Source organism: Pundamilia nyererei, unplaced genomic scaffold (assembly GCF_000239375.1).
Source record: "Pundamilia nyererei isolate P.nyererei 1_Seehausen unplaced genomic scaffold, PunNye1.0 scaffold00006, whole genome shotgun sequence".
Classification (NCBI taxonomy): Eukaryota; Metazoa; Chordata; class Actinopteri; order Cichliformes; family Cichlidae; genus Pundamilia; species Pundamilia nyererei.
In genome coordinates, this window is record NW_005187407.1 from 5,006,331 (window position 1) to 5,030,801 (window position 24,471).

General features: G+C 40.4%; 2 protein-coding genes across 3 annotated transcripts in view; one reads left to right on the top strand and one right to left on the bottom strand.

Annotated features, from left to right (window-relative positions):
- The window catches only part of aifm3 (AIF family member 3), a 17,426-nt gene extending 6,399 nt beyond the window's left edge, over positions 1-11,027 (top strand). The window contains exons 3-21 of one of the 2 annotated variants that reach the window (XM_005722229.1): positions 1,681-1,894; positions 2,731-2,840; positions 3,656-3,765; positions 3,866-3,910; positions 3,998-4,094; positions 4,240-4,352; positions 4,801-4,887; positions 5,038-5,129; positions 5,225-5,355; positions 5,750-5,865; positions 6,120-6,191; positions 6,516-6,579; positions 6,693-6,769; positions 6,845-6,962; positions 7,065-7,163; positions 7,373-7,448; positions 7,580-7,684; positions 9,627-9,647; positions 9,792-11,027. In XM_005722229.1, the coding sequence (XP_005722286.1) occupies positions 1,681-1,894; positions 2,731-2,840; positions 3,656-3,765; positions 3,866-3,910; positions 3,998-4,094; positions 4,240-4,352; positions 4,801-4,887; positions 5,038-5,129; positions 5,225-5,355; positions 5,750-5,865; positions 6,120-6,191; positions 6,516-6,579; positions 6,693-6,769; positions 6,845-6,962; positions 7,065-7,163; positions 7,373-7,448; positions 7,580-7,684; positions 9,627-9,647; positions 9,792-9,834 (1,790 nt within the window). In that variant the 3' untranslated portion in view covers positions 9,835-11,027. The remainder of the gene's footprint in view (positions 1-1,680; positions 1,895-2,730; positions 2,841-3,655; positions 3,766-3,865; positions 3,911-3,997; positions 4,095-4,239; positions 4,353-4,800; positions 4,888-5,037; positions 5,130-5,224; positions 5,356-5,749; positions 5,866-6,119; positions 6,192-6,515; positions 6,580-6,692; positions 6,770-6,844; positions 6,963-7,064; positions 7,164-7,372; positions 7,449-7,579; positions 7,685-9,626; positions 9,648-9,791) is intronic. The other variant, XM_005722230.1, reaches the window with a different exon arrangement.
- Positions 11,027-23,241, bottom strand: LOC102202618 (uncharacterized). The gene is made up of 12 exons (XM_005722228.1): positions 23,086-23,241; positions 21,767-21,878; positions 20,132-20,225; positions 19,322-19,376; positions 16,764-16,904; positions 16,477-16,637; positions 16,296-16,394; positions 15,808-15,953; positions 15,514-15,685; positions 15,291-15,403; positions 14,223-14,310; positions 11,027-13,846 (listed from the first exon to the last, which is right to left on the bottom strand). Exons 1-12 carry the CDS (start codon positions 23,195-23,197, stop codon positions 13,793-13,795), a joined length of 1,347 nt encoding a protein of 448 aa, XP_005722285.1. The 5' UTR covers positions 23,198-23,241; the 3' UTR covers positions 11,027-13,792.
- Between the last annotated feature and the right edge of the window lie 1,230 nt (positions 23,242-24,471).

Genomic DNA, 24,471 nt, shown 5'->3' on the forward strand with positions numbered 1-24,471 from the left:
GCTAAGAGGTACTCTAATAACATACTCGACTTCACATTCAGGTGCACTGAATAAGATTTCATCATCTGTTCAGAGACTCTAGTTGTATGTAAATGATGACTGTCAGGCAGCTGAACAGTAATAAGTGTTGATAACAGTGTAACCTCCAGCTACTAATGCACACTCAATGCACAACAAAGATTTACTATCTACACTGGAAAAATGTCTCAGGTCAAAGGCTGAAGTCACTTTCAAGTTCTAATAGAATGAGAAGAATAGAAAAGATTATTATTGTCACTATACACATGTACAATGCGATTTAGAGCATCTTCTACCCAGGCAGCCGTGTTAAAGCATGAGATGGAAAAGAACATTATTAACATGAAACCTATAAAGTAGCTTATTCGGATACTTTATACTATGATTTATAAATAAGGATGACTCCCACTCTAAATATACAGTAAATACTGTAGAGGATCATTTATTCACACTTATATAGAAGTGAGTAAAAAGTGGGAGTAAATTTGCACCATTAGAAAGTCTATGATGGAGGGAGGCCTTTAAAGACAAACTGCTGTACCATCTTCATTTGCCTAAAAATGTGAAGAAATACAAAAAATAAATATAAAATCTGAACATTTTACATAATTATCTATGCCATGCTTGCTACTGAGTAAATGTAAGTCTGTGCTGGGCAACTTACAAGAATTAGATCAAATATATTTATGTATGTTATAACCCTGATAACTACTTAGTCTGATCGAATGAAGCATCAGTGTGACGACGTCTTATTTAGCCTCAGATATTACAGCTGCTTCTGGAGATTCTCTTCAGCCGTGGAAAGCTTTCTCTTTCTTTTCTCCTGCAAATGCACTCACTACTATGATTTTCCATTGATTTTAATTAAGACTTGCTCAGCGGGAGAAAATTCCAGCCAGATTACTGTGTAAGAACCGGATGATCAGCACATTTTTCCAGCCGAACAGATAAAGCCTGCTGCAGTGAAAAAGGAGTTACACAACCGCTTCTTAATGTTCGCAAATACAAAGCAAACAGCAGCGCATCAGAGAAAACGGAGTGGCTCCAAAATACATAGATTAATGTGCTCCGTGCTGCTGCAGTCTGTATTTTTTGCTGTCATCTTGGGAGAGCTGAAGCTGCACTTAAATCTCCACCGCTCCCATGAATATCGCATTATTTAACGAGCATCATTTAAAAAGCCTCTTCAACCTGGTTAAATCGTATTTTTGAGAATGAACTGATGATTTTTTTTTTTATTTAAATGCAAATTGTCAAACTATCTCCCTATTTTGGGGATTTTTATACCACATCACCAAAGAAACAACTGAATAAGAGGTATGCACTAGAAGGGAGAGAAAAAAAGAAGACAGGGTTGCACATGCTTCCTGCTTTCATTTGTTTGAGCTTTGTGGATGTCGGAGTCAATTTGTCCTAAGGTTGTAGACATCTCTCTAGGCTGTAAGGAAAATTGCTGCTATAAATTCTAGAGAAGGATAGAAATGAAATAACACAGAACAGGTTTATGGAATAATAAAGATAGTCCACTGGTGATCGTTAGCATCAATATCCCCTGAAATCATTTTCATTTTAAACCTTCACACCATAATTCTGCATCAACTGCATTTATTCAGCTGTGCGTTTTCACACATTTTCTGATTGGGCCATGTCTCTGCTGTGCAGTTGAAGTAAAAGTGGAACTCTCTCTCCTGGATAAAGAAAAAGAGGTGGACGGGTTGTCGCCTAATGGCAAAGCGAGCCCCTTTGCTGAATGCAGACCTAACGGGGCCCTGGCTCACGGCTCCGACGATGACTCCACCCTGCTCCCTCTCTACCACAAACCCCGGGACTATGTGGAGGCCTCTGTGTGCCACGTTAAAGATCTGGAAAATGGACAGTAAGAACGTGATCACGCAGCTTTTTTTTATTCACTTACCTGTTGATGCACATTTTAAATATGATAAAATACTGAAGGAAAGTAAAGCTTGGGAAGTATTGAATTAAGTAAGACTGTCTTAAATTGTGAGATCAGGATTGTGTTTCCTTTTCCGTTAAGATAAGGCGAAATTTCATTTCCCAGCGTTAATGGTAGTTAAGAACTAAATTGTAAGGATGTTTGGAGGTCACCCAGAATGAATAAATTCTTTGATTTTAGTGTTTTAGGTGACCTGCATAGTTGTAGCACAAATACAGTGCCTCCTAAAACTGAGCAGATGAAAGATCTGGACTTGATTCCCAGAACTTGATGATAGTGGTGATAGTTCACCAGGACTGACTATATGAAGTCCAAAGAGATGTCACTCTGTCTCTAAAAGATGATCTTTTTACACTCAATCATGTTACTGACCTGTTACCAGTTAACCTAGTTACCTACAAAATGTTCCTCCAGCTGTATCTATTAAGTACCGCTTACTTTTCCAGCCTTTTGTTTCCCCCATCACACCTTCTATATTTTACTGTGAATAAAATCTCATAAAATATCAATTTATGCGAATTGCACATTATTGTGCTTTATTTCTATGTTTACATTTTACACAGTGTCCCAATGTTTTTGGAGTTGAGGTTGTAAAATCCTTTCAAAGTAAAGTTTACACATCAATCACATCATCAATCACATCTTAGCTGTTTGAGTTGAAATCCACTGCAGTGGTGCACAGAAGCAAAATTACAGAAAGCGTGTCATTGTCCAGTTACTCTGGATCTGACTATCATTTTATTTTGTGTGCTTGACAGAATGCGAGAGGTTGATTTGGGAAGCGGCAGGGCTCTGTTGATTAAAGAACATGGGGAGTTCACAGCCATGGGCCACAAGTGTCCACACTATGGAGCACCTCTGGTTAAAGGTGAGATATATATTTTTAGTTATGGAGTGACGGGGCGAGTTCGATGTCTGCACATAGTGTTCCACAGTGGATGAGAAGGCTGTTTCCCTGCACCCTCAGGTGGAGGAATAGGTCCTGACCATCGTTTATGCTGAATGACAATCAAGTGTACTGATCTTTCTTGAAGTTACTTGGCGCGGTGCTTAAAAGTGTTCTGCTGAAAGACTTTAATACTCATATTGGCAACAACAGTGTGACCAGGAGGGGTATGACTGGGAGGGGCAGCCTGACAGATCTGAACCTGAGTGGTGCTGTGTTACTAAACTTATGTGCTAACCACAGTTTGTCCATAACAAACACAATGTTTGAGCATGAGAATGTCAGTATACTTACTTATACTAATGAACCCCAGGACACTCTATGATGATAGATTTCGTGATTGTTTGCTCAACCAGTCTATGTGTTTTTTCCTGTGGGCAATGCTTTGAGGGTAGGGAGTAACTAAGGGCCATTCAGTCCCTGTATAACCACAGCAAGAGCTTGGTCCACATTGCCAGTAGTAAACCTGTTACCAGTAAAAGCTGGACTCAAAGACCAGGACTGTTCTTTGTCAGTGATTCTGTTCATGACTTTTATGGATTTTCTAGGTGTAGACTAGTGATGGAGGGTTTCTGATTTAGTGGCCTCAGGATGAAATCTCTGGTCCTTGCAGATATTGTGATTCTTCTGTCCTCATCACGCAGTGACAGTTGAGTGTGAAGTGGATGAGATGTCTGGATGTCGCTGCTTAGACTGCTAAACAAAATGTATGGATGGGCCATATGCTGTTATTTCAGGTGTGCTGTCCAAAGGACATGTGCGTTGTCCCTGGCATGGTGCATGTTTCAACATTGCAACAGGAGACATTGAGGACTTCCCTGGACTGGACAGCCTGCCCATCTTTCAGGTGACCTTCCACACTGGTGCTACCTCTTAACACATTTCCTGCCTAATCATCTTTTTAATGATCATCAAAAAGTGTACACATCACATAATTCTGTTTGCAGGTCAGAGTTGAAAAGGACAAGGTGATCATTCGGGCAAACAAGCAGGTAACACGAAGAAGAAGATGAAGAGTTCATGCAGGAAAGTCAGCTGACCACCTGATTGACCTAGGATCTTTCTTTAATGATTTTCAGGCTCTTCAGTCACAGAAAAGGTCAAAGCCCATGGCCCGATGTTCAGCAGTCATTAACTCCAACACAGGATTCAGCCATGTTCTCATTATTGGCTCAGGTTAGTGTGTGTGTGTGTGTGTGTGTGTGTGTGTATATCCTCTTTATTGTTTTATGTCTCACAGCTGACCCTAAATAACTCCATCTTTCTTTGAGTTTCTTCTTTGCAATGTTATGTGCATCTGTTTTGGTTAACTTACTGGCAGGTCCAGCCGGTTTGGTGTGTGCAGAAACACTGAGGGAAGAGGGCTTCACGGATCGCATTGTCATGTGCACTATGGACAAACATCCTCCATATGACAGGCCTAAACTGAGTAAGGTTTGTACACAGACCCTGAACACATACAATGAGATAGACCTCACTTAGCCACCAAAGTTACATAACAGACCGCAGAGGTGCTGCTGTGGTCAGCGCTGCTAAAACAATTCTTTGAGGAAAAGCTACACACTTCAGAACAACCAACAAAGCAAAGGAAAATGGCTTGTACATAAAAAATATATATAAATAATTCATAATTCCAAATATGACTAAGATTTTGAGTCATATCTGGTGTAAGAACACACTTTAAAGGCTGCCAAGTCAAAAAAGAGACTACTTCTGTGACTAGAATGACTGCAGGATCTGTTGTGTTTTTACAACAGGCTGAATATGATTAATTGTGACTTTGCAGTTTTGAGCAATAGCGTGGGAATGAAAGGGTTAAATGACATTTCTAGACTTTGTTCCAACTGTTTCCTTTGCTCAGTGCTAACTTGCTACCCCTCAGTCCTTAGAGAGCACGGCAGAGCAGCTGAGACTGCGCTCCATGGACTTCTTGCAAGATCATGACATTGAACTTCTCAAAGAGAAAGAGGTGATTAATATTTAAATGTTTAATTAATCATTCATTAATGTTTAATGATATGTATATATCTGTTTTTTGTTAGGACTGTTTTTAAAAAAAGAAACTGAAGAAAAACTTCAATTTACACCTTCATTGTTTTTGTTTTGTGTTTTTTTTTAGGTGGTGGCAATAGATGTGAAAACACAATCTGTGATATTTGAAGATGGCCTGAGGATGGAGTACAGGAAACTCTTTATTGCTACAGGAAGCAAGTAAGCAAAAAATATTCTTTTCTCGTGATGCCAAAGAGCTGAGAATGTAAATGAGTAAACTGACACCCGATTGTGCTCCTGTTCCTGCTTGAAAGACCAAAACCAATGAACTACAAGGGCAAAGATGTCAGGAATGTGTTTCACCTCAGGACGCCCGAGGATGCTAACAGCATAGCGAGGCTAGCCAACAACAAGAATGCAGTGATTGTGGGAACGTCATTTGTGGGTGAGACAAAGACACATTTATAAACATATTGTTTTCATAACATTTAAATTCGCAAAAAAAGATTTTCTCAGAAAAGAAAAGTATCAGATAATCAAATTTTTATCTTTTATTTAACAGATAAAACTAATATATTGATACACTGTACAGTTTTTAAACATTATATTATATTCTTTCATTTATTGTTTTATTTATATATTAATTCATTCAGACATTATATATTTCTTTATATATTAACTACTATTCATTGCTCATGTTTTTTTCACAGTACAGCTTTGCATATAAAAAAATTGTCCACTCATTTCCAAAGGTGTTAACTCTTAATGTATTACTGTTTTGTGTCATCCTGCATTAACTAGTGTGTATGTTAAGTGCTGTTTATTCATTATGACGGCAGGTATGGAGGTGGCTGCAGCTCTGACTGACAAGGCCCACTCAGTCTCTGTCATCGGGATCGAGTCGGTCCCTTTTAAAAAAGCTCTCGGGGAGAAAGTAGGGAAAGCCATAATGAAGGTAGGGACGCCCTCCTGGGAAATCAAGCTTTTCAGAACATGAAGCACTTCCACAATTCTATCATCAGCATTCTCCCTGAGAGGAAACTATTAGTTAAAATGCAAATCATGTTTCGCAGGTCAATACTGTGCCACAAATGGGAGTGTAAATCTTCTCATTAGCGGCGATTGATCATGCAGACACATGAAAATTCAGCGGTGAACTTTTTCTCTCTCTGTTTTCGAGTATTCACTAGAACCGTTTTGTCTTCGCAGCTGTTTGAGGCAAACAGGGTGAAATTCTACATGCTGAACGAGGTGTCAGAGATGGTTGGCCATCATGGACAGGTATTCAGAAAGTGAGAGAAACAGCACAATGCTCGGACGCACTATTGTCTCTTGTTTGATAACGTGGCAAAACTCAGATAAGGAGATAGACATTGTGTCCACTGAACTTGGGATATTGAAGATTGCATCCATCTCTTGGGGGAAATGATCTAAATAACTTTGAGAGACGCCGTGACTTTACATGTATAATCCCATTTCTCAGTAAAAAAAACTAACTGAATAAAAAGACCAGTTTTTATATTAACATTTATTTTGCGTGAGAGTTGTTAGCATATCAATAGATACACTAGCACATAACTGCAAGCTGTTTTTTCCCTGTTACAGTTGAAAGAGGTTGTACTGAAGAGTGGAAAAGTCCTGCGGGCAGATGTGTGTGTCATTGGAGCAGGTGATATGAAACATAATACAGAATATGTCCTTATTGTCTGTCATTAATTATCTAAAAATTACTTTGGTGACATTAAAAGTGTGTTTTTGCACTCTTGCTCTGCTCTCCTGCAGGAAGCGTTCCTGCAACAGGGTTCCTGAAACAGAGCGGCATCCACTTAGACTCCAAGGGCTTCATTACTGTAAACAAGGTGCTGTGCAGAGCCTGGAGCCTCACTTAAACTCTTTGACTCCCATTTCGTTAAATTCTTCCATCTTTCTTCCAGAATATGCAGACAAATGTTGATGGGGTCTTTGCTGGAGGAGATGTGGTGATGTTTCCTTTCCAACCACGCAACAACAAGAAGGTGAACATCCCTCACTGGCAAATGGCTCATGTCCACGGTGAGTTTGTTGTAGCATGTTCTTGACTGCATTCATACTCCATAACTAAGGCTTTTATAACTCAACTATGTCAATGTTTGCGGTTTCCACTGGCACTAACAGGAAAGGTAGCAGCTCTTAGCATGATGGGCAGAGCCACTGAGGTCAAAACCGTGCCTTACTTCTGGTCAGCCATGTTTGGGAAGACCATACGCTATGCAGGTAGGCGGGCCTTCCAACCATCTTTAGTGTTTGCTTTAGCCTGAAAATTTGTGTTAAGAGGAAGACTGACTGTGAAAAAAAGATCAAAGACTGAGAGGAAATGCGTGTGCCCTGAAATGTTGGTACTACACTGCCATCTAGCTGAACAAAAATGAAGCCCGTGACCAAGAATTAGGCCTGAGTCGGATTATTTGTTTCTATTTGTGGAGGTTATGGTGACGGATTTGATGATGTCATTATACAAGGAGATCTGGATGAACTGCGCTTTGTAGCATTTTATACAAGGTAAGATTCCTAGAATTTTTCTGATATCTTAGTTCATCTGTGTGTTGTTGTTTTTTAACTATTGTGAACTAATATTTATCTTTTATTGTGAAGGTACCTTCTCATTGTTTCCTCCTCTGGTCCATCTATAGGAGTGAGGAGGTGGTTTCTGTCGCCAGCATGAACTATGATCCCATTGTATCCCGAGTGGCAGAGGTCCTAGGATCCGGAAAGACGATTAAGAAGCGAGATGTAGAGTAAGTGTCCTTCCGGACACTTCTATTATTCTATTCTATTATTCTATTATCTTCTATTATCCTCTATTATTGGTTACAATAATAATTTTGGTGTCTAAGGTTTATGTTAAAGAAATACCTGACAAATGTTTTCAATCTGACAGAAACCACAGTGAGAGATGGAGTTTATAATCATACGAAGTTTTCTGTGAGCCAAATAAATTGTTTTATTTGAACACACTACAGAGCAATAATATATTTAGATATTTTACACGATTTATTGATATTTTAAAACTGTATTTTAAGAATTACACATTTTCCCCACTAACTATATACACTCTTTTGACAATTAGTTAAACCCTGCTGGCACCAGGTTGAATCTCTCGTTCCACCACATCCCAGTGGTACCCAGTTGGTAGTAAGGAGCTCAAAGTGTGCCAAGAAAATATCCCCCACAGCATTACAGCACCCCTACCAGCCTGGACCGTTGATACAAGGCAGGATGCATCCATGTGTTCATGTTCTTTATGCCAAATTCTGGCCCTGCCATTTTAATGTTACAGCAGAAATTGAGACTCATCAGACCAGGCAAAGTTCTTTCATTCTTCTATTGCTCAATTTTGGTGAATATTGTGTCTCAGGTGAGCATGAATTGTAGTCTCAATTTCCTGTTTGTAGCTGACAGGAGTGTGTGGTCTTCTGCTACTGTAGGCCATCTGCTCCAAGGTTTAATGTGTTGTGCATTCATTCATGCTCTACTGCATACCTTGGTTGAAATAAGGGGTTATTTGAGTCACTGTTCCCTCTCTGTCAACTCGAAGCAGTCTGGTCATTTTCCTCTGTCCTCTGGATGTTTTTTGTGTAAACTCTAGAGATGGTTGTTTGGGAAAATCCCAGCAGATCAGCAGTTTCTGAAATACACCAGCCCATCTGGTACCAACAACCATGCCACGTTTAAAGTCACTCAAATTCACCTTAATTCCTCGTTCAGATGCAGAGTTTGAACTTAAACAGGTTATCTTGTCTCCATTCCTAAATGCGTTATGTTGTTGAGATGTGATTGGCTGTTTAGGCATTTGTGTAACAAGCAGTTGAACAGGTGTACCTAACAAAATATTCATTGACTGTATAGCAAATACACTGAGTACATTTGCATTTTAAGAAAGAACCAGCATAGTTATGAAGTATTTAAATAGTTTAAGCAGTTGTAATTTCCATGTTTCACTTTAACCACCAATAATATTATTGATATATAATATTATACTACTATTATGCCTTTAACTGTATATAAATTCTAAAAAGAATTAATTGCTTGTGATGCTCTTTGTTATGAGTAAACATTAACAGTAATATAATATTAAGTAAAACTAGAAAAAGACCAAACAACTAGAATTTGTTTAAAAGGGCTGCTAGAAAAACCCAACTTCTCTCAATAAAGAACAGGGCAGCACATTAAAGTGGGGATGTTTGTTTATAAAGCATAGCAGCATGTTTGGTGAAAACCAAACAATGCACCTAAGCACAAACACATCATAACAACTATTTGCACAGTTTTGGAGGGGTGATGAAAAAATCAGATGATTACTTCAAGTTACTGCTGCTAAAGGTGGTTCAACAAACTACTGAATCACGGGGTGTGCTTGGAGTTTCACAGGATTGCAGAAAGTCCTGTGAAAACTTTTTTTTTCATGACTGTGCAGCTATAGGATTAAAAACTGTGATGGTAACACAAAGCTTTAATCACAATTAATACTATGAAATTACACACACTGGTTAAGGAGCCTCTGTGAGAGGGTTTACAAATCAGTTTCTTGACTATTATTAGGAACTGCTGGATCTGTTAAACGGTTAAAACCGTACCGTAATGATGTTGCTGGAATCCTGTGTCCACTTTTTCCTTGTTTTTGTGACCATACTGTTGTTGTGTCTTCTGTTTCTAATAATGCTTGCAAAAAACCTGAAGGATGTTAACACGACTTGGCAAGTATGGAAAAATATCTGCTTTTTCTCCTTTCTGCTTCACGCATTAACAGCCACTCACAGGGAGCTGTAATTTATCAACTAACGTGTGATTTTGTTGGCATGTTTTTGTTTGTATGTAATGGGATTTTATGTGTGTGTGTTTTAGGACTGGAGACATTTCTTGGTTGATTGACAAAGGCTCTCAATGACTTCCCATCTGAAGTTCCCAGTCCCTTTGGACACCTCCATATGGACACTCATGGTGCTGAGACACTGAGCAGCTATCACAGTCTATTCACAACACACACAAACCTGCTGATATGACTGTCTGTTTGGGACATGCTTACCTGAGGACATCACTTTTTCTCCTAAGAGATACTTTAAAATAACAAAAGGAGCCACGCACGACCTGAAAACACTGAGCGACTGTGTCGGCAGGTCTTTTATTATCGATGTTGTCTTGTTTCACAACGAAGCAATACCGGTATCAGCCTCTGTGCTGCTGCAAGATGTATCTACCTGTACACTTTGTTTATAAGAAGCCAGGGAAGGGCAATGAGTTTTTTTTTTGTACAGATAATATTGTAAATAGTTATAATCCTGAATGCACTGTAACAAAATAAGAGCATACATTTTCCAGTGAATGACAGACGTGGTCGTATGCTTGCATACAGGCCGTAGATCTGCATGGTATAACTTGCTATAACAGGAGTTAAATTAAGCCCCAAATAGTAAAAAAAAATTTTAATGTCGACACATGAGCAAAGCTTAAATCTGCAATAAAAACAAACTGTGTTACCACTTCAGCACAAGCCTGAATGCAGCTTTTAACCTACTTACCAACTCTCACTCGCAGCGTTAATTTGTGATTTATTATAATGGTTAGACTCACAGCTTACCTCTCTGTTATGGTTGCCTTGCTAGTAGAGTGCACAAATGGAATTCTTATTCTTTGATCACATACTAGTGCTTGCACTGTAGATTCGTGTATTTTCTAACAAGTAGGTATAACCCCTCGGAAATGAATAGTGAGCAATAGTAGCTTAAGGTTATTTTGCATAGCCGTCACCCCTGTAGAGACGTTGTTTGTTACTAACTCAGGGAACTGAGGATTGTGGCCTGGGTTTGCCGGTCCCTCTGCAAGCAGAAAAATTGAATTTGTTGCTTAAATATTTCCTCACAGTTACTGCAGTTTCAGTGGTTCAGAGCTTGCAATGCGCTTCATGATAGAAAGCAGATATTTGATTGCATCCTGGAGCGCCGCAGATCCCGAAACACTTGAGCTCTGACACACACGTCAACAAAGCGATTAAAAAGGCATTGTTCTCCCTGCAGAGATGTCTGGAATGGCATTTTTATAACTAAACTTTGAAATAAAAGTCTTCCAACAATAACTGCTTTATGTTACATTTTATTTTTCATGTTATTCTACTTGTTATTTGCATGTCTGTTCTTGACTGTATTAACTGGAAAAAAAAAAGTGTAACAGGTTTAAAAAAAATGTTTAATGATTTCCAAAGAGGTGACAGAGCGTAGTTTTTGCATGTTTTTCTTGACAGATTTCATTCTTTGATTCATGGTTATTAAAAATATAGATGAAATCACTTGAGTCTAGATTTCATGCAGTAGCACAAACATTTCACAGAATTTATAAATGAAGTTTCACAACTATATATATAAGAAATCTGAATTGTGAGCCATCTAACATTAAAAAACAAACAAACTGGAAGTGTCCACAACTATATTGCAAATAGCCTGGAGGCTTGGATAAAAGTAAGGATGCACCGATCCAACTTCTCTATTCTGATAAAAATTCTGAAATGTCAACTCAGTGCTTTTGCCACCAACTCTTTCAGTGCATCATGTATTATGAAGCAAGATTTCATCTTAGCCAGGTAACTTCAAGTTTAGGCCTGGGTTTTGTGGATTACAAAGGCAGTTCACATCTTTCTGGGATATATAACCATAGAAACTTATGCCAGACAGCTAATCTGCTCTGGAGCAGAAAATAGTATCACCATTCCTGGAAGAGTAAGTTTTTCTGTCATTAGCATCAATAAGGAATATAGATATAGACTCCTTCATATAGGATGCTAAAACAGGGCACATATTTGTACATGTGGACCTCATTTGCAGCTAAGTTAGATCTATATTTGACCTGTTTTTCATATTTTTTCTGCAGCTGAAAGAGTAAGGCAACAATTGCCTCACACGCATCTCATCCACAATTTACTGTGGCTGTTTATTCGCGATAGAGCTGTAATGCTAGTATGTCTGTTGACTTACACAGTCAGCATTTATACCAACTTTCCTTTCTGGCTTTCAATCGGCCAGGCTTTATTAATGTAGTAGTGCTTTTCCAGTCTTACTGACCAAAATTCTTCACAAAGTGCCTTTTAATAATATAATCTTTCTATTACGCACACACACTCTGCTTTCAGCCAGTGTTGTGTGTGTTTGACTGCTTCATATTGTTCTAATATTATAGTTTTACCTCCCATTGTAAAATCAGCCTATAAAACAGACAGATCTGCTGTTACAGATTGATCAGATGCAGTTCATGTAAACACATTCGTAGCCATGTAGAAAAATTGTGAGTTAACTTATCGAGCTGATAACCATCTTCATGTGACCGATTAACCTGCTCGCTAATGTTAGAGGTTTATTTATATCAGTCACTGCAATTAAAAAAAAGAAAACCTCAAAAGCAGCTCTAATGGTAATGTAGAGCATTGGATCAGTGCATCTCTAAGAAAAAGCACCTCACATGTTGACATCTGTCAACACTGATAAATACATCTACAAACAGTGTGGTGAAGGCAATATATGGTGTCACTAGTTACATCTATCAATAACGGACCGGCAGGATTCAGTGCTTATTAACACAAGTAAGAGGTACCTGACAGCGCACTGTACTATGGTGTCCCTGAGGTGCAAAACACAACAAAAACTACAACAAGAACTAAATGAAAACTTCAAACAAACAAACAAAAAACATTACAAAAAAAAATAAAACTCACCTTTCTCAGAAGCGTTGGGGCAACATTTTTTATTGTGACTGGACAAAATCAAGTTCGCCGGCTACAGTCGGGAGAGATTTCCAGCTTCTATGCTACTCTTATATAAAAACCTTACTTGAAAGCCCTGAGGCCCACTTAAAAGAAATATGGTCAAAGAGATGAGGTTGTGTTATGCTGAGAGCTACAATCCCCACCATGGGACCATTCGCAGCTAAAGCAGATCCTCAGCAAGGATTTCTAGGTGGCATTTTTATAGCCTCTATTTGATAGAAGAGTAGAGAGCGGACAGGAACGTAAGGCAGGAACAAAAGGCCAATCCAGCCTTTTGACTGGATCATGTAAATCATGACAATGGTGACACAAGGCCAAAATATACAATATCCTCTGTTGGTTTGAACAATGGGAATATTGTGTTTCTACAGGGGGTAGGGCAAACATGCTCGTATAATGATAGAGTCAACCTGTTCCCAGGAACTTGAATTTTATCCGGTCACAAACAAGAAATGTTGTCACCAACTTTCCCGTCAAATGTTTCTTTTTGCTGCTGTGTGTGGCACCTCTAGGCCACCGTACTGTGCTGTACTGAAAGTCTGTGGAACATCTAACAATGATTACACGACAACGATTTATATATAAAAATAAGTGATTGGCTCTTTGGAAGCAAGAGAAGGATTCAACGCAATAAACATGTTTTTATCAGATGTCCAACTATAATGCCCAGGCTTTCATCACAGCATTGGTTATTGTAGCTATTGTTTAAAACACATTCTGGTAACACTGTGCTCAGGACAGTGTAGTGCGATATAAAGACCGATCACATGACAACAATGAGAACTAACTTTATAGAGGACACCGTGAAAATGTGTTTGCTGGTAAAGGCAGCCCCAAGTTCAAAATTTGTAATTTGTAAACATTTCATATTTTTCTCGCAATAATTACCCATAGACTATAAAAAAAAATAAAAATCCAGTCACAGTCTGACTTTCATTAAACGACTACAATCATAGCTTCTCCAATAATTAGTAATAAAGGCACTTTTAAAATCAGCTGCTGAGATGATAATTGCTGGCAGTGATCTCGGCTGATTTAGAGCTTACACCTGCGAGCTTACAGGTACTGGTGCAAAGTGTCTTCAGCTTACCCAGGGTCAGAGGTCATATTCTGCTGCACACTGCTGGAGGTACCATTCATATAATTTACTCTGTGGAAAAAAAGTTACCTGCGTGAGATTCACAATCCTGATGTTTGATAAATTGACAACACGCATGAACTGATTTTCTTTTCTTTTTGGGCCGAGCGAGGGAAGCTAAACTAGCTGAAAACACAACACTGACATAAAGTTTACTACCTTATGAAGCATTCTAGTTTTTAGTTAGCAGTCAGCTCACTTAAAAAAAACCCGATCAACACTAAAAAGCTCCATAAAATGAAGGGAAGCAGCAGAGTTGGCAGTAATTTCCTTTATACCAATAACAAATCAATAAAATACTTAATTACTGTGGCCTTTAGATTTACACAATCCAAATGAAAAAACAACTTAGTTAAGAGAGCATAAGGACACAAAATGTACATCTAACCTTCTTAGTCTTGACGATATCTTGGATGTAATCATTGTACTCTGCCATCGTCCTCTTCTCCTTCTTCGTCAGAGTCTTATTCCTCCGGCTGAGAATGAAGAACATGACAGCATTAAAATACTCGTGTTTGTAATTGCATGTACAGTCTACACCTGTTCAACTGCTCATTACACAAAACTAACCAGCCAATTAAATGGCAGGAACTTAATGCATTTAGACATGTAGACAATGTCAAGTTGATATTAAAATGAAAAAGTTCAAACCAAGCATCAGAAGGGGGAAGAAATGTGATTTATATGTTTGAGCGTATCATACAGGCCGGTTCTCAGGCCTAGTTCTTTAAAGGGTTAAAGGAGTCTTTTTAATGTCTTGATACGACATAAGGCCCTTGCGATCTTATAATGATCTTATTCAACCATCAAGAGCATTCAAAAGGACAGAAAAATAGAAAAACCGTTTGCAGAAAACTACAAAGAAATTGAAAATTTGAATGAACCAGTCCCTGTTTAGTTTACTCCTTGATCGGGTGACATTGAACGGACACATGAACTGTGGTTGGTGCCAGTCAGGCTGGTCTGAATATTTCAAACTGCTAATCTACTGGGATTTTCCCACAAAACTATATCTAAGGTTTACAGAGAATGGTCAGAAAAGGAGGAAATATCCAGTGGGTGAATACGCCTCGTTGATGTCATAAATCAGACGAGAATGACCAGAAAGGAAGGTAACAGTGACTCAAATGACCAGTCATTACAACCAAGGTGAGCAAAAGAGCATCTCTAAATGCTCTCTAACCCATCTGCTTTTAACATTACAGGAGCAGAAGACCACACCAGGTACCATTCTTGTTGGCTAAGAACCAAAAACTGACGCTGCAATTCAGGGTGTGAAAATGATCACTACTGATCAGATCACTATCTGTTTGGGATGTGGCGGAACGGGAGATTTGCATCATTAACGTGCAGCTGACGAATCGGCAGCAACTGTGTGATGCTGTCATGTCAATATGAACAAAATCGATCTGTTTAATTAATCTCTACGAGTTAAATTGCATTTTGCCACACTTACCCTGCAAAATACTTTGCCAGGAAAAGCAGGAGGTAGCAAAAAGCCCCAAAAATGATGACAAAGACTACTTGCCCATCTTCAGGTATCCAGTCCCATAAATACATCACTATTCCCTTTCAGACACACAGTAATAGACAGTCAGAGAGCTCAGGACACTATGTTAAGTCACTAATGAAGTAATTAATGAAACATTATGAAACTGATATTCATTCAGAGCACTTACTGTGAAGATAGTGATGGTTCGAGTTGCACCTTCACCCAACAGCTCCTCCAGCTGCTCTTTGGATAAGGTGCTCACAATAAAACTGAGGATGAAGAGTAAAGGCAGGAAAACACCCAAAGCACCGCACAGGAATGAATGAAGACGGATGCTTTTGTTGCAAGCCACATCAGCCCTGTGTACACAACCATAACAATAATGTGCTATCATACATTTTCCACAACTGATAGTATCTGGTGATGCTTATCTGCTCAGTGTACACATAATATGTTTTATCAAGGCTGCAAGAGGTCATACCTGTCCTGCTCTAGTCTGCTGCTGATAGTGGAACAAATAAGGTCAGAATCTTTCTCCAGCTGATTCAGTGTCTTCTGAACAGCCTGGTTAATGGTCTTCTCGATGGTCTGACAAACGCCATCGATCTGGTTCACACACCTGCTCGGCTACATGAGACAAACAGCTCGTAAACACGTCAGATTTGGACTGAACATGAAAAACACTCTGCACATCTCAATAAAGGATGGTCTGGAAAGTTCCATGACAAATCCTGAGGGCATTCTGACTGACAGCCTTGTGGACTTGGCAGAAAGTGAAACTGCACTCGCTCAGCAGAAATGAAGCGGAGGTCTTGAGGGATGCACAAATCTACCACGCACGCTTCGTGGTTGTAGATCATAAGATGGTGCAGCGATAACTGCACTGCCGTGGTTTATAGTATTTGCACAACCAGAAGTAATTTTTATACAAACACAGCAGTTTAAAGTAACCAACACAGATCATTTTACCTTCTGTGGGTTCGGGATGTATATTGTTGGCATCTCAAAGCCACATTTGTTAAGACCTGGACGGCGGCACAGTTCTTGGACTATCTGCATCATCACTCTCTGATGAGAAAAAAAAAAGTTCATCTCACAGGTTCAACTTTCTTTGAAACAAAAATAAATTATACAAATCAGGTAAACTGACCTGTCTGTCTGTCTCCTTCCCAGCTTCATCTGCCTTGCTGAGGTAGAACAACAGCTTGTCTGCGCATTTTTGGCTCAGCTTCTCCACGATGTTGAGCGTGCGTTTGCAAAGCGCTTGGCCCATCGGGTCAAAGAACACAAATATCAGGTCTGCCTGTTCTCCTGCTCAGAGAAAAAAAGCATTTATTACATTCCTGCAGCTGTACATCAGCTGTACAGTAGACACAAAGGAGAAGAAGAAGAAGACAGATCACCACTGAAGAGACAAGTTTAAGCTAAAGGACACACCCAACCAAGTGATGGCGCTATTCACATCAAAAGGGTAGATCATGTCCCCGTCCACCAAACCCGGAGTGTCCACGAAAGTCACCAGGCTGAATTTCTTCTGCTTGGAGGTGGAGATCTCAGCAGATAGGTAGTCAGTAACACCTGGAAAACAGAGATGCCGTGCATGTGCAAAAAGATAAAGACACAGTAACTAAGGTAACGAGTTCAGTCCATGCAGGAAAATGTCGCCTCTAATGGCTATAATATTGTGTGCTACAGGAAGCCGCAGTGCGGTCAATACTTGGAAGCCTGAGGGAGATCAGCAACAAGATCTCAAGGCAACTTTTATGCTAAGAGCTTTGCATTTTGGGGACGGCAGCTATAATTTAACTCCAAAACGATCGTATTCTTCACAGACACAGCTGTGCACGTGTGAAAAGATACGTTCACGTCCTGTGACGATGATACAGCAGCCGCACCCTCGCACATGAAACTTTATTTCTGTTTTTCTAATCATGAAAATATTAACGAGGCCTCTGTTTCCTCACTGCCCTCTGTGGAGAGCTTTGTTGTCATGGTTACACACAACAGCTCTTCAACTGGCAGCTTTAGTGTGGGGCGTGGGACATAAAGCTAGCCAGTGAAGAACGACTGTGAGGCAACGCACTGAGAGGTTACGATAATCCACCACAACCACCACACATAAGAACACCCCCCCTCCCCTTAAATAGAACAGGATCACTATTGAGATGCATCCCTACTAGTGACAAAGTAACCCCTCCCACGCCGACCCACACTCACACACACACACACACCAGGGAGGCCTGGGATGACACTGAGGCCGTTTCATGCAAAGAGGCAGGTGTCAACAGCCAGCACAAATCGCATCCTTGTGCTGCAGTGAGCAGAGCCACTGCTCCTCTGGCACATTAGCATTCCCTCATGTTTCTCCCACATCAGCATGGCCACAATATCAATAGATCTGCCTCTTATCACACGCCTAAGAAAAGTCTCTGAGTACCGAGATATCCCTGCTGTGCAAAAGAAACATTAAAAATATGTATGTTTGTGTTTAGGTGTGTGCGGATTTCATAAAGTAGCTTTAATTTAGAGCGCTGCTAGACCGCACTTCAGCTATTCCATATAATCCTAAATAAACAGGCACAAACGGGGACAGACACATCGATCCGTGCAGGAAAGGAAAAAAGTTCTGCCAGCTGAAAATGAGAGTTATACTTGCCAATGTGCGCTAAGTTCCTGAACTGACTGTAACTGAGAAGACCGTGCAGGAGATCATGTGCACAAGGAAAAGGGCAAAGGCTGCAATAACGCTGCATCGACCAAGACTAAAAAAGAAATTGTTGAGCTGAACAGGTGAAAGCAGACATGGTGCAAATACTTCTACAGGAATCTGAGAAGCCAAAGACCTTGATTAACCAGCGGATATGATTATTTTTTAATGTGCAGCAAAAGCAGTCAGTTCCCACAAAGCATACAGGCTAAACCCATGACAACAGGTTGATAAGACAGACACACAAAGATCTAAGTATGAAGCCAAATTAAGAAGCACATCCCAAAGGAGACCAAACTGTGCAGCCAGCAGCTGCTCCCACATGTATGGATATATGGAGCTTTTCTGATGAGTCATCCTCGGCTGCTGTGACAGGTAAACAAATGTCTCATACAGCTGGTTTCCACAGGCGGCGGCGACGATGACGATAAAGTTGAAATGAATTGCAAAGAAAAATCCTGCTTGTATTCCAGCAGCAGATTGTTGCGAGGCTCAGGCCTGCGGAGCGAAGCTGTTGCTGCTGGAGTCTGGGCTGCGCCGTCTCTAATAGCTGTGACATTTCTCAGCAGCTCCTTCTGACTAAACTGCACTGCTGCCGATGGGGCGTGTGACTCATACGCCATACAGTGTTCGCTCTGGTCCGCACCCAGTGAACCCCCACTCTCTACACACTGCCTGTCAACACTCAAACACACTCCCCCACCCTCCGCTGCACACCCCCACTCAGCCAGCAGGCAACACCCAGACTCTGTAGACGATCACCACGTTCACAGCGGCCGTCCGGTGGCGTATCCAGAGCGCTGCTGACGCACAGATCTGAGCAAAACTGTCTTAAAACAATATCAGAGCGCCGCACATGTGTCAGAAGAAGAAAACAGGAGTCTGGACCAATATTCTTGTGATGTTACAGATCACAACGCGTCTTTAAAACCGACTTTGATCAGCAGCATCCAGAGGTAAATATTCATTAGCCACCAGCAGAGCCTTATCTTAAACCTCAAAGGTACAGCTACCTTTCTGCAGTTTGTGATTACATTCATCTCCTGCAGTTTTAACTCTCGATTCCAATAATTTGCTAACTGTAGAGACTGATTGGTGATGATTTTCATCAATGAGCATAGAAATATCACGATCAAAGGCATAGAGATGCAAAGCCCCAAGTTTTTACTGTTTACCCGCACGTGGAATATATATCAAATCTAATGTTTCACAGAAGGAACTATCTGCACATTCACTGAGAGAGCATGAAAATGTAGTATAGTAAAGAGTTGAAGAAGTAAAGTCTTACCTTTGAACTCCAGGAGCGGTCGAAAGTGAGGATAGAGATGCAGCGTTGCATTCCCCTGCGAAAGAGTTAACAGGACAGTGTTAGAAACAACCCGATGAGACAAACCTGCATTTTTTTCCCTGCAGTCTTTCCCGCCCCTCTACAACAGAGTCCTCTCTCATCTTGGTGCTTTACACGAGCTGGTGTGCTGCGGCTCAGCGTGCACGCCTTAGCTCTTCCTGCACATTGGAGATAATCCTTCTACTCTGCAGTCCTACACTCCAAATGTATTATTCATACTCCTACCCTTCACCACATAAGGATATGAACAGAGAGGCAGAGGGAAGGGATATCAGAGACGACTGAGAGGCAGGTGTCTCCCAAGCCTGTTCTCATGCTGCAAAGATGTGTGTGTGTGTGTGTGTGTGTGTGTGTGTGTGTGTGTGTGTGTGTGTGTGTGTGTGTGTGTGTGTGTGTGTACACAACAAAGCCCCTCAGTGGAGCAGCATATAGAATGAGAAGTCACCACTGGCTGAGGGAGTGCCTTACATAAATGCCAACATCAAACACCCTGCTTCATCAGCCTTTATGACTGACTGCAGCTTCAGCTCATGTTACTGAAGTCAAACAATCGCAACATCTCCTTGAGTACAAAACTAAAAGGTGATAGCTGAATATAAAAACAAGCTTCTTAACAAATACTGAGAACAAAATTAAAGGATTGCACTGAAGTAAAAGAGTTAACTGTCACAATTTTCCTTTTTAAGCTCTGGCTGGGAAATCTTTTCGTGGCACAGCTGCACATGCCGGCCGTGTCCGCGCTGATCTTACCGTCAGAGATTCTCTTTTGCGTCCACTTGTGATGAAGGTAAACCCCTGCGTTTCGATGGCCACCCCAGTTTTCTGTATGTGCTCTTCAACATACCTAGAAAGATAATAACGCCATCAAAAGTGAGAAAGAGCTAAAGCAACAACGCCTCAATTCTTGCAGAAAGCTACATGTGAGAAAACGCTGCAAAATGATTCTGTTTACAATCAAAGGGAAAATAAACAAATCCTAACATTTTAAGAAGCTCAAACAATGCACTGTTTGAATTTTTGCTTGGTAAATTTGATTTATCCACAAGAACCTAATTTCATTCTTTCATGTTTTAATGTTTAGAATAAATTACCTACCTACCCACCAACCCATCCATCTGTAATAACATAGCTTGTGGCTTGTTTAAAAGGATGTAATTGTGTGATCAGTGGGATATTACAGAATTTGGACATCAAGAGACTAGAGAACAAATGTCAGGTAGAAAAACACTCCTCGAACCAGTTTGCAATCTCTAAGCAGTAATAATCAAAGTGATGACCTTAAGAGCATCTTCAACATTAGCGAAGATGAGTATATAAGAATCTTGACAGATTTAACAAATTAACAAATATTGCAATAGAAAAAAAATGTCACCTTAACCAATTTGTCAGCAGAAAGCCCCCTCTCTCTAAAATATGTCAGATCAGTTAGAATCAGGGGCGGCGCGGTGGTGCAGTGGTTAGCTCTGCCATTTCACAACATAAAAAGTCCCGAGTTTGAATCTATTGGCCAGCTGGGGCTTGGGTGGGTTCTCTTTGCATACTGGGGCTTCCACACACAGACCACAGACAAGCATGTTGGGTTACTGATTATTCTAAACTGTCTGTAAAGGAAAGAAGGAAGACCACAGAAGATGTACATGGTTGTGGGGAAGGCTGGAGTGACAGAGGGGGATGCTAGGGATAGGGTCGGGAAGGGAGATAATCTGCTTTGGCAACCCCTGAAGAGTCAGGAGGAGGAGAAGGAAGAAAAGGAGGAGAAGAGAAAAATAAGAAGCTTAAGAAGAAGAAGGGAGAAGAGGAAGTTTTTCCCAGATTGTGAAACGTCCCCAGTTCAAGGACAGGAGGAGACACAAATCCCAGGAAGGCTTGTTTCAGAAAAGACCCTCCTTCTTATGTCTGCACATATTGTTTATATTTGATTCAGTACATATGGTATTTATTAATGGTGATTTGATGCTCTTTCTTTTAGCACGGATGTGGGACAGTACTACAGTGTCATTGTATGCCTCGATCTGCATTTCAAATATGCAGATCCACCCAATGTGGTGACGCGAATAAGGGAGTAGCCTAAAGGTCACTAATCTTACAGCATACATATTTCCTACCCAGCATTTATTCAAAAAAGGACAAAACTTTGATGGTGACAAAAGATTTAACTGACATACAAAATAACAAATTACACCTGTTTTTTTCCCCCATTTTCTTTTGTAAATCCACACTTCCTGGGGCAAAACTGGGCTGCATTCAAACCACAAAGCGCTTTCAAAAAGTCATGTGTGAACAGGATGTTCTCGACACCAGTCTCTCTTTGAAACATAGAGCAGAGCATGTGATGGTCAGGCAGCATTATTAGATCACAACAACAATAAGAAGTATCAGTAATACCAGTTAATGAAGGAGCTCTTTCCTGCAGAGTGGTTACCCATTATCATCACGATGATCTTCTTTCTGGGAGGCAGAAGACGGACTCCCAGGCTGCTGGCAATTTTTACCAAGCCTGAAAAACACACACAACACAATCATGACATGCAATGACTAAAGTGGTACCTTTGTACTGTGATGCTCTAGACTGGTTTTAAAATAAATAATGTAGTTGTGAGTAAATAGTAAGCCTGCACAGATGCATAGTTAATCGTACATGGTTAAAGAGTAGGTAGAGGAAAATTTTACAAAGTGGCAGATGAAATGACTACCACTTGTCCTCCCTCACAACTCTTCTCAGTAAATAAACTGATGCCTGTTGCCTGGCATGACCTCCAAGACAGTTATGCTTAAAGTACAATTCTACTATGTTAAACCTCTGAAGTCTAAGTTATCTGAACCCTAACCCTATGCGGTCACAATGTGTATGTTTGTTTTATAAATCAGCCTCCCAAGAATGAACATAAATTCTAAGGTTTTTTCCTCTTTGGAGCAAAAATTTCTTTTAGAAATGTAATTCCAATATATCTACTTGATTTTGACATACAATACAAAGGTCTAGAGGCATCTCTCATTTGTTATCTCTCAAGTTATTCTTAAGGAAGGGGAAGAGAGGGCAAAGGTTGACATATAACAAATTAAACAAGCCTGTGTTTTTATTTAGCTATTACACTATAATAAGTTGTTTTTTTTAAAGGACACATGGTGATCAAGGTAACTAAAATGAGCTACAGGATTATTCGTGACACCACACCTTTCCAAATGTTTACCTTCTAGAAAACAAGTTGATATTCTCTCTGCTTTTCTCTGCTTGCACCCCAGAAGGGTATAATAATCTCCCATTAATAAAAAGCACACTACAGGAGGCTCTCTTATTAAATTGTTGATTTTTTTAACTGTAATATCTTACAGTATAAGGCCGTCACTATGCGACTGCGGCACTTTAATTATGTTCCTCTTTCTGGGATCAATGAAGTTTCTATATATCTATGTGTATGTGATTTTGCATCAATGCATACAGTCAGATGGGGCACTGCCCAGCGAGGCTGCAGAGGAGCCTCTAAGATGTTCAACGTCACGTGTTTGACACACACTAGCAGCTGCTGCAGACTGACACACACACTAAACAAGCAGCATTACACCTTTAAGTCCACATAAACTTCAGTCGGGGGCTTCAGCAGTGGCACAGCTCGGTTACCATAATACCACAGCCAGGGCGGGCTGGTTTCTACTTTGCGGTCCTAACTTTGCTTTAGCCTTAATCCAGATTATCGACTGTTTACCGTTTTCGCTGTCCACATACAGATTGTGGCACTCCTTCAGTATCCTCTCACTCGGTGTGGTGATCGCAGACTCCAGGGGGTTTGCCACAGACCTGGGCTTTCTACCCGACATGGTTAACGACGCCAGGGGAACCCGCTTCTCTGCCCTTTCCTACACCACACGGGGAAGGGTTTCAGGGTTGCACAAACACCGTTATGTCCTGAAGAAGCGCTCCCCCTGCGGCCAGACGTCATCATGACATCTCAACACACAGGTGTTAGTATGCCCTGCGTGGCTTTAAATATTATTTAATGATTAGTTTGTATTACTGACCTTTGTCCATAGAAATATGACAAAATTGCTGCCATGTTGAATGTCTACAATTAGCTCTCGCCCAGCCCGAACTGCTCCCAAAATGTGGGCCACGGACCCCTGGTGGGCCCCGAATGGTACTACAAGTGGGCGTTAAGAAGTCAATTATTATAAATAGGCTAAATTGTAACTGACAAAACTATTATTAAAACTATTACAGTTCAAATCAGTTTTATTCGTGTAATTCCAAATTACAACAATAATTGCCTCAAGGTGCTTTAAATGTAAGGTTAGAGAGGAAACAGCAACAATCAGATAACCCCTGATGAGGAAGCACTCGGCCAGAATGAGAAAGAAAAAACACACTTTTAGCAGGAAGAAAACTCCTGCAGAACCAGTTCAGTTTCTGGTGCAACCAACTCAGAGTAAGGGTAAAGAGAAAAGACAAAGAGGGTACGGGGAGACAGGACAAAACACAGATTATGGGGGATAAAACACACAATTCAATGGCATGCAGTAGTGTATGAACACCTGGGGAATGAAAAGTGAAGAAGAAATGCTCAGTGTATCAAAGGTATAAGCAGTCTGACCTTATAGCAGCATAACTAAGGAATGGTTGAGGGTCACCTGATTCACCCCTATCTTTATCAAAAAGTTTAAGTCAAGTGATGAGGTTAGGGGTTTCCCTCCAGTCCATTTTTCATGGACTGGTACTTATATCACACTTTTACCTAACTGAGCACTCAGATAGAGTGCTCACATTCATGCACCACTTTATTCCATGCCTTGCACACATTCACACTCCAATGAGGGGACAGTTTGGGGTTCAGTAGGATACTTCAACAAGCTGACTGAAGGACCCAGGGATCAAACATTGACCTTTTAGTTTGTAACTCTACCTGCTGCACCTCCTTGTTAAGCATCATACAAGTTTTACAAGTTTTTATACATTTTTCATAAACAGTAAAAATGACACGTTTTTTGTGTCCTGAATAGATCAGCCTGAGGGAGACTGTGCTCTGCTGCGTCTGTAGTATAGAGTGGAGCTGGTGCAATAGAATGTCCATTGAATATATAGAATAGAATCGCCCTTT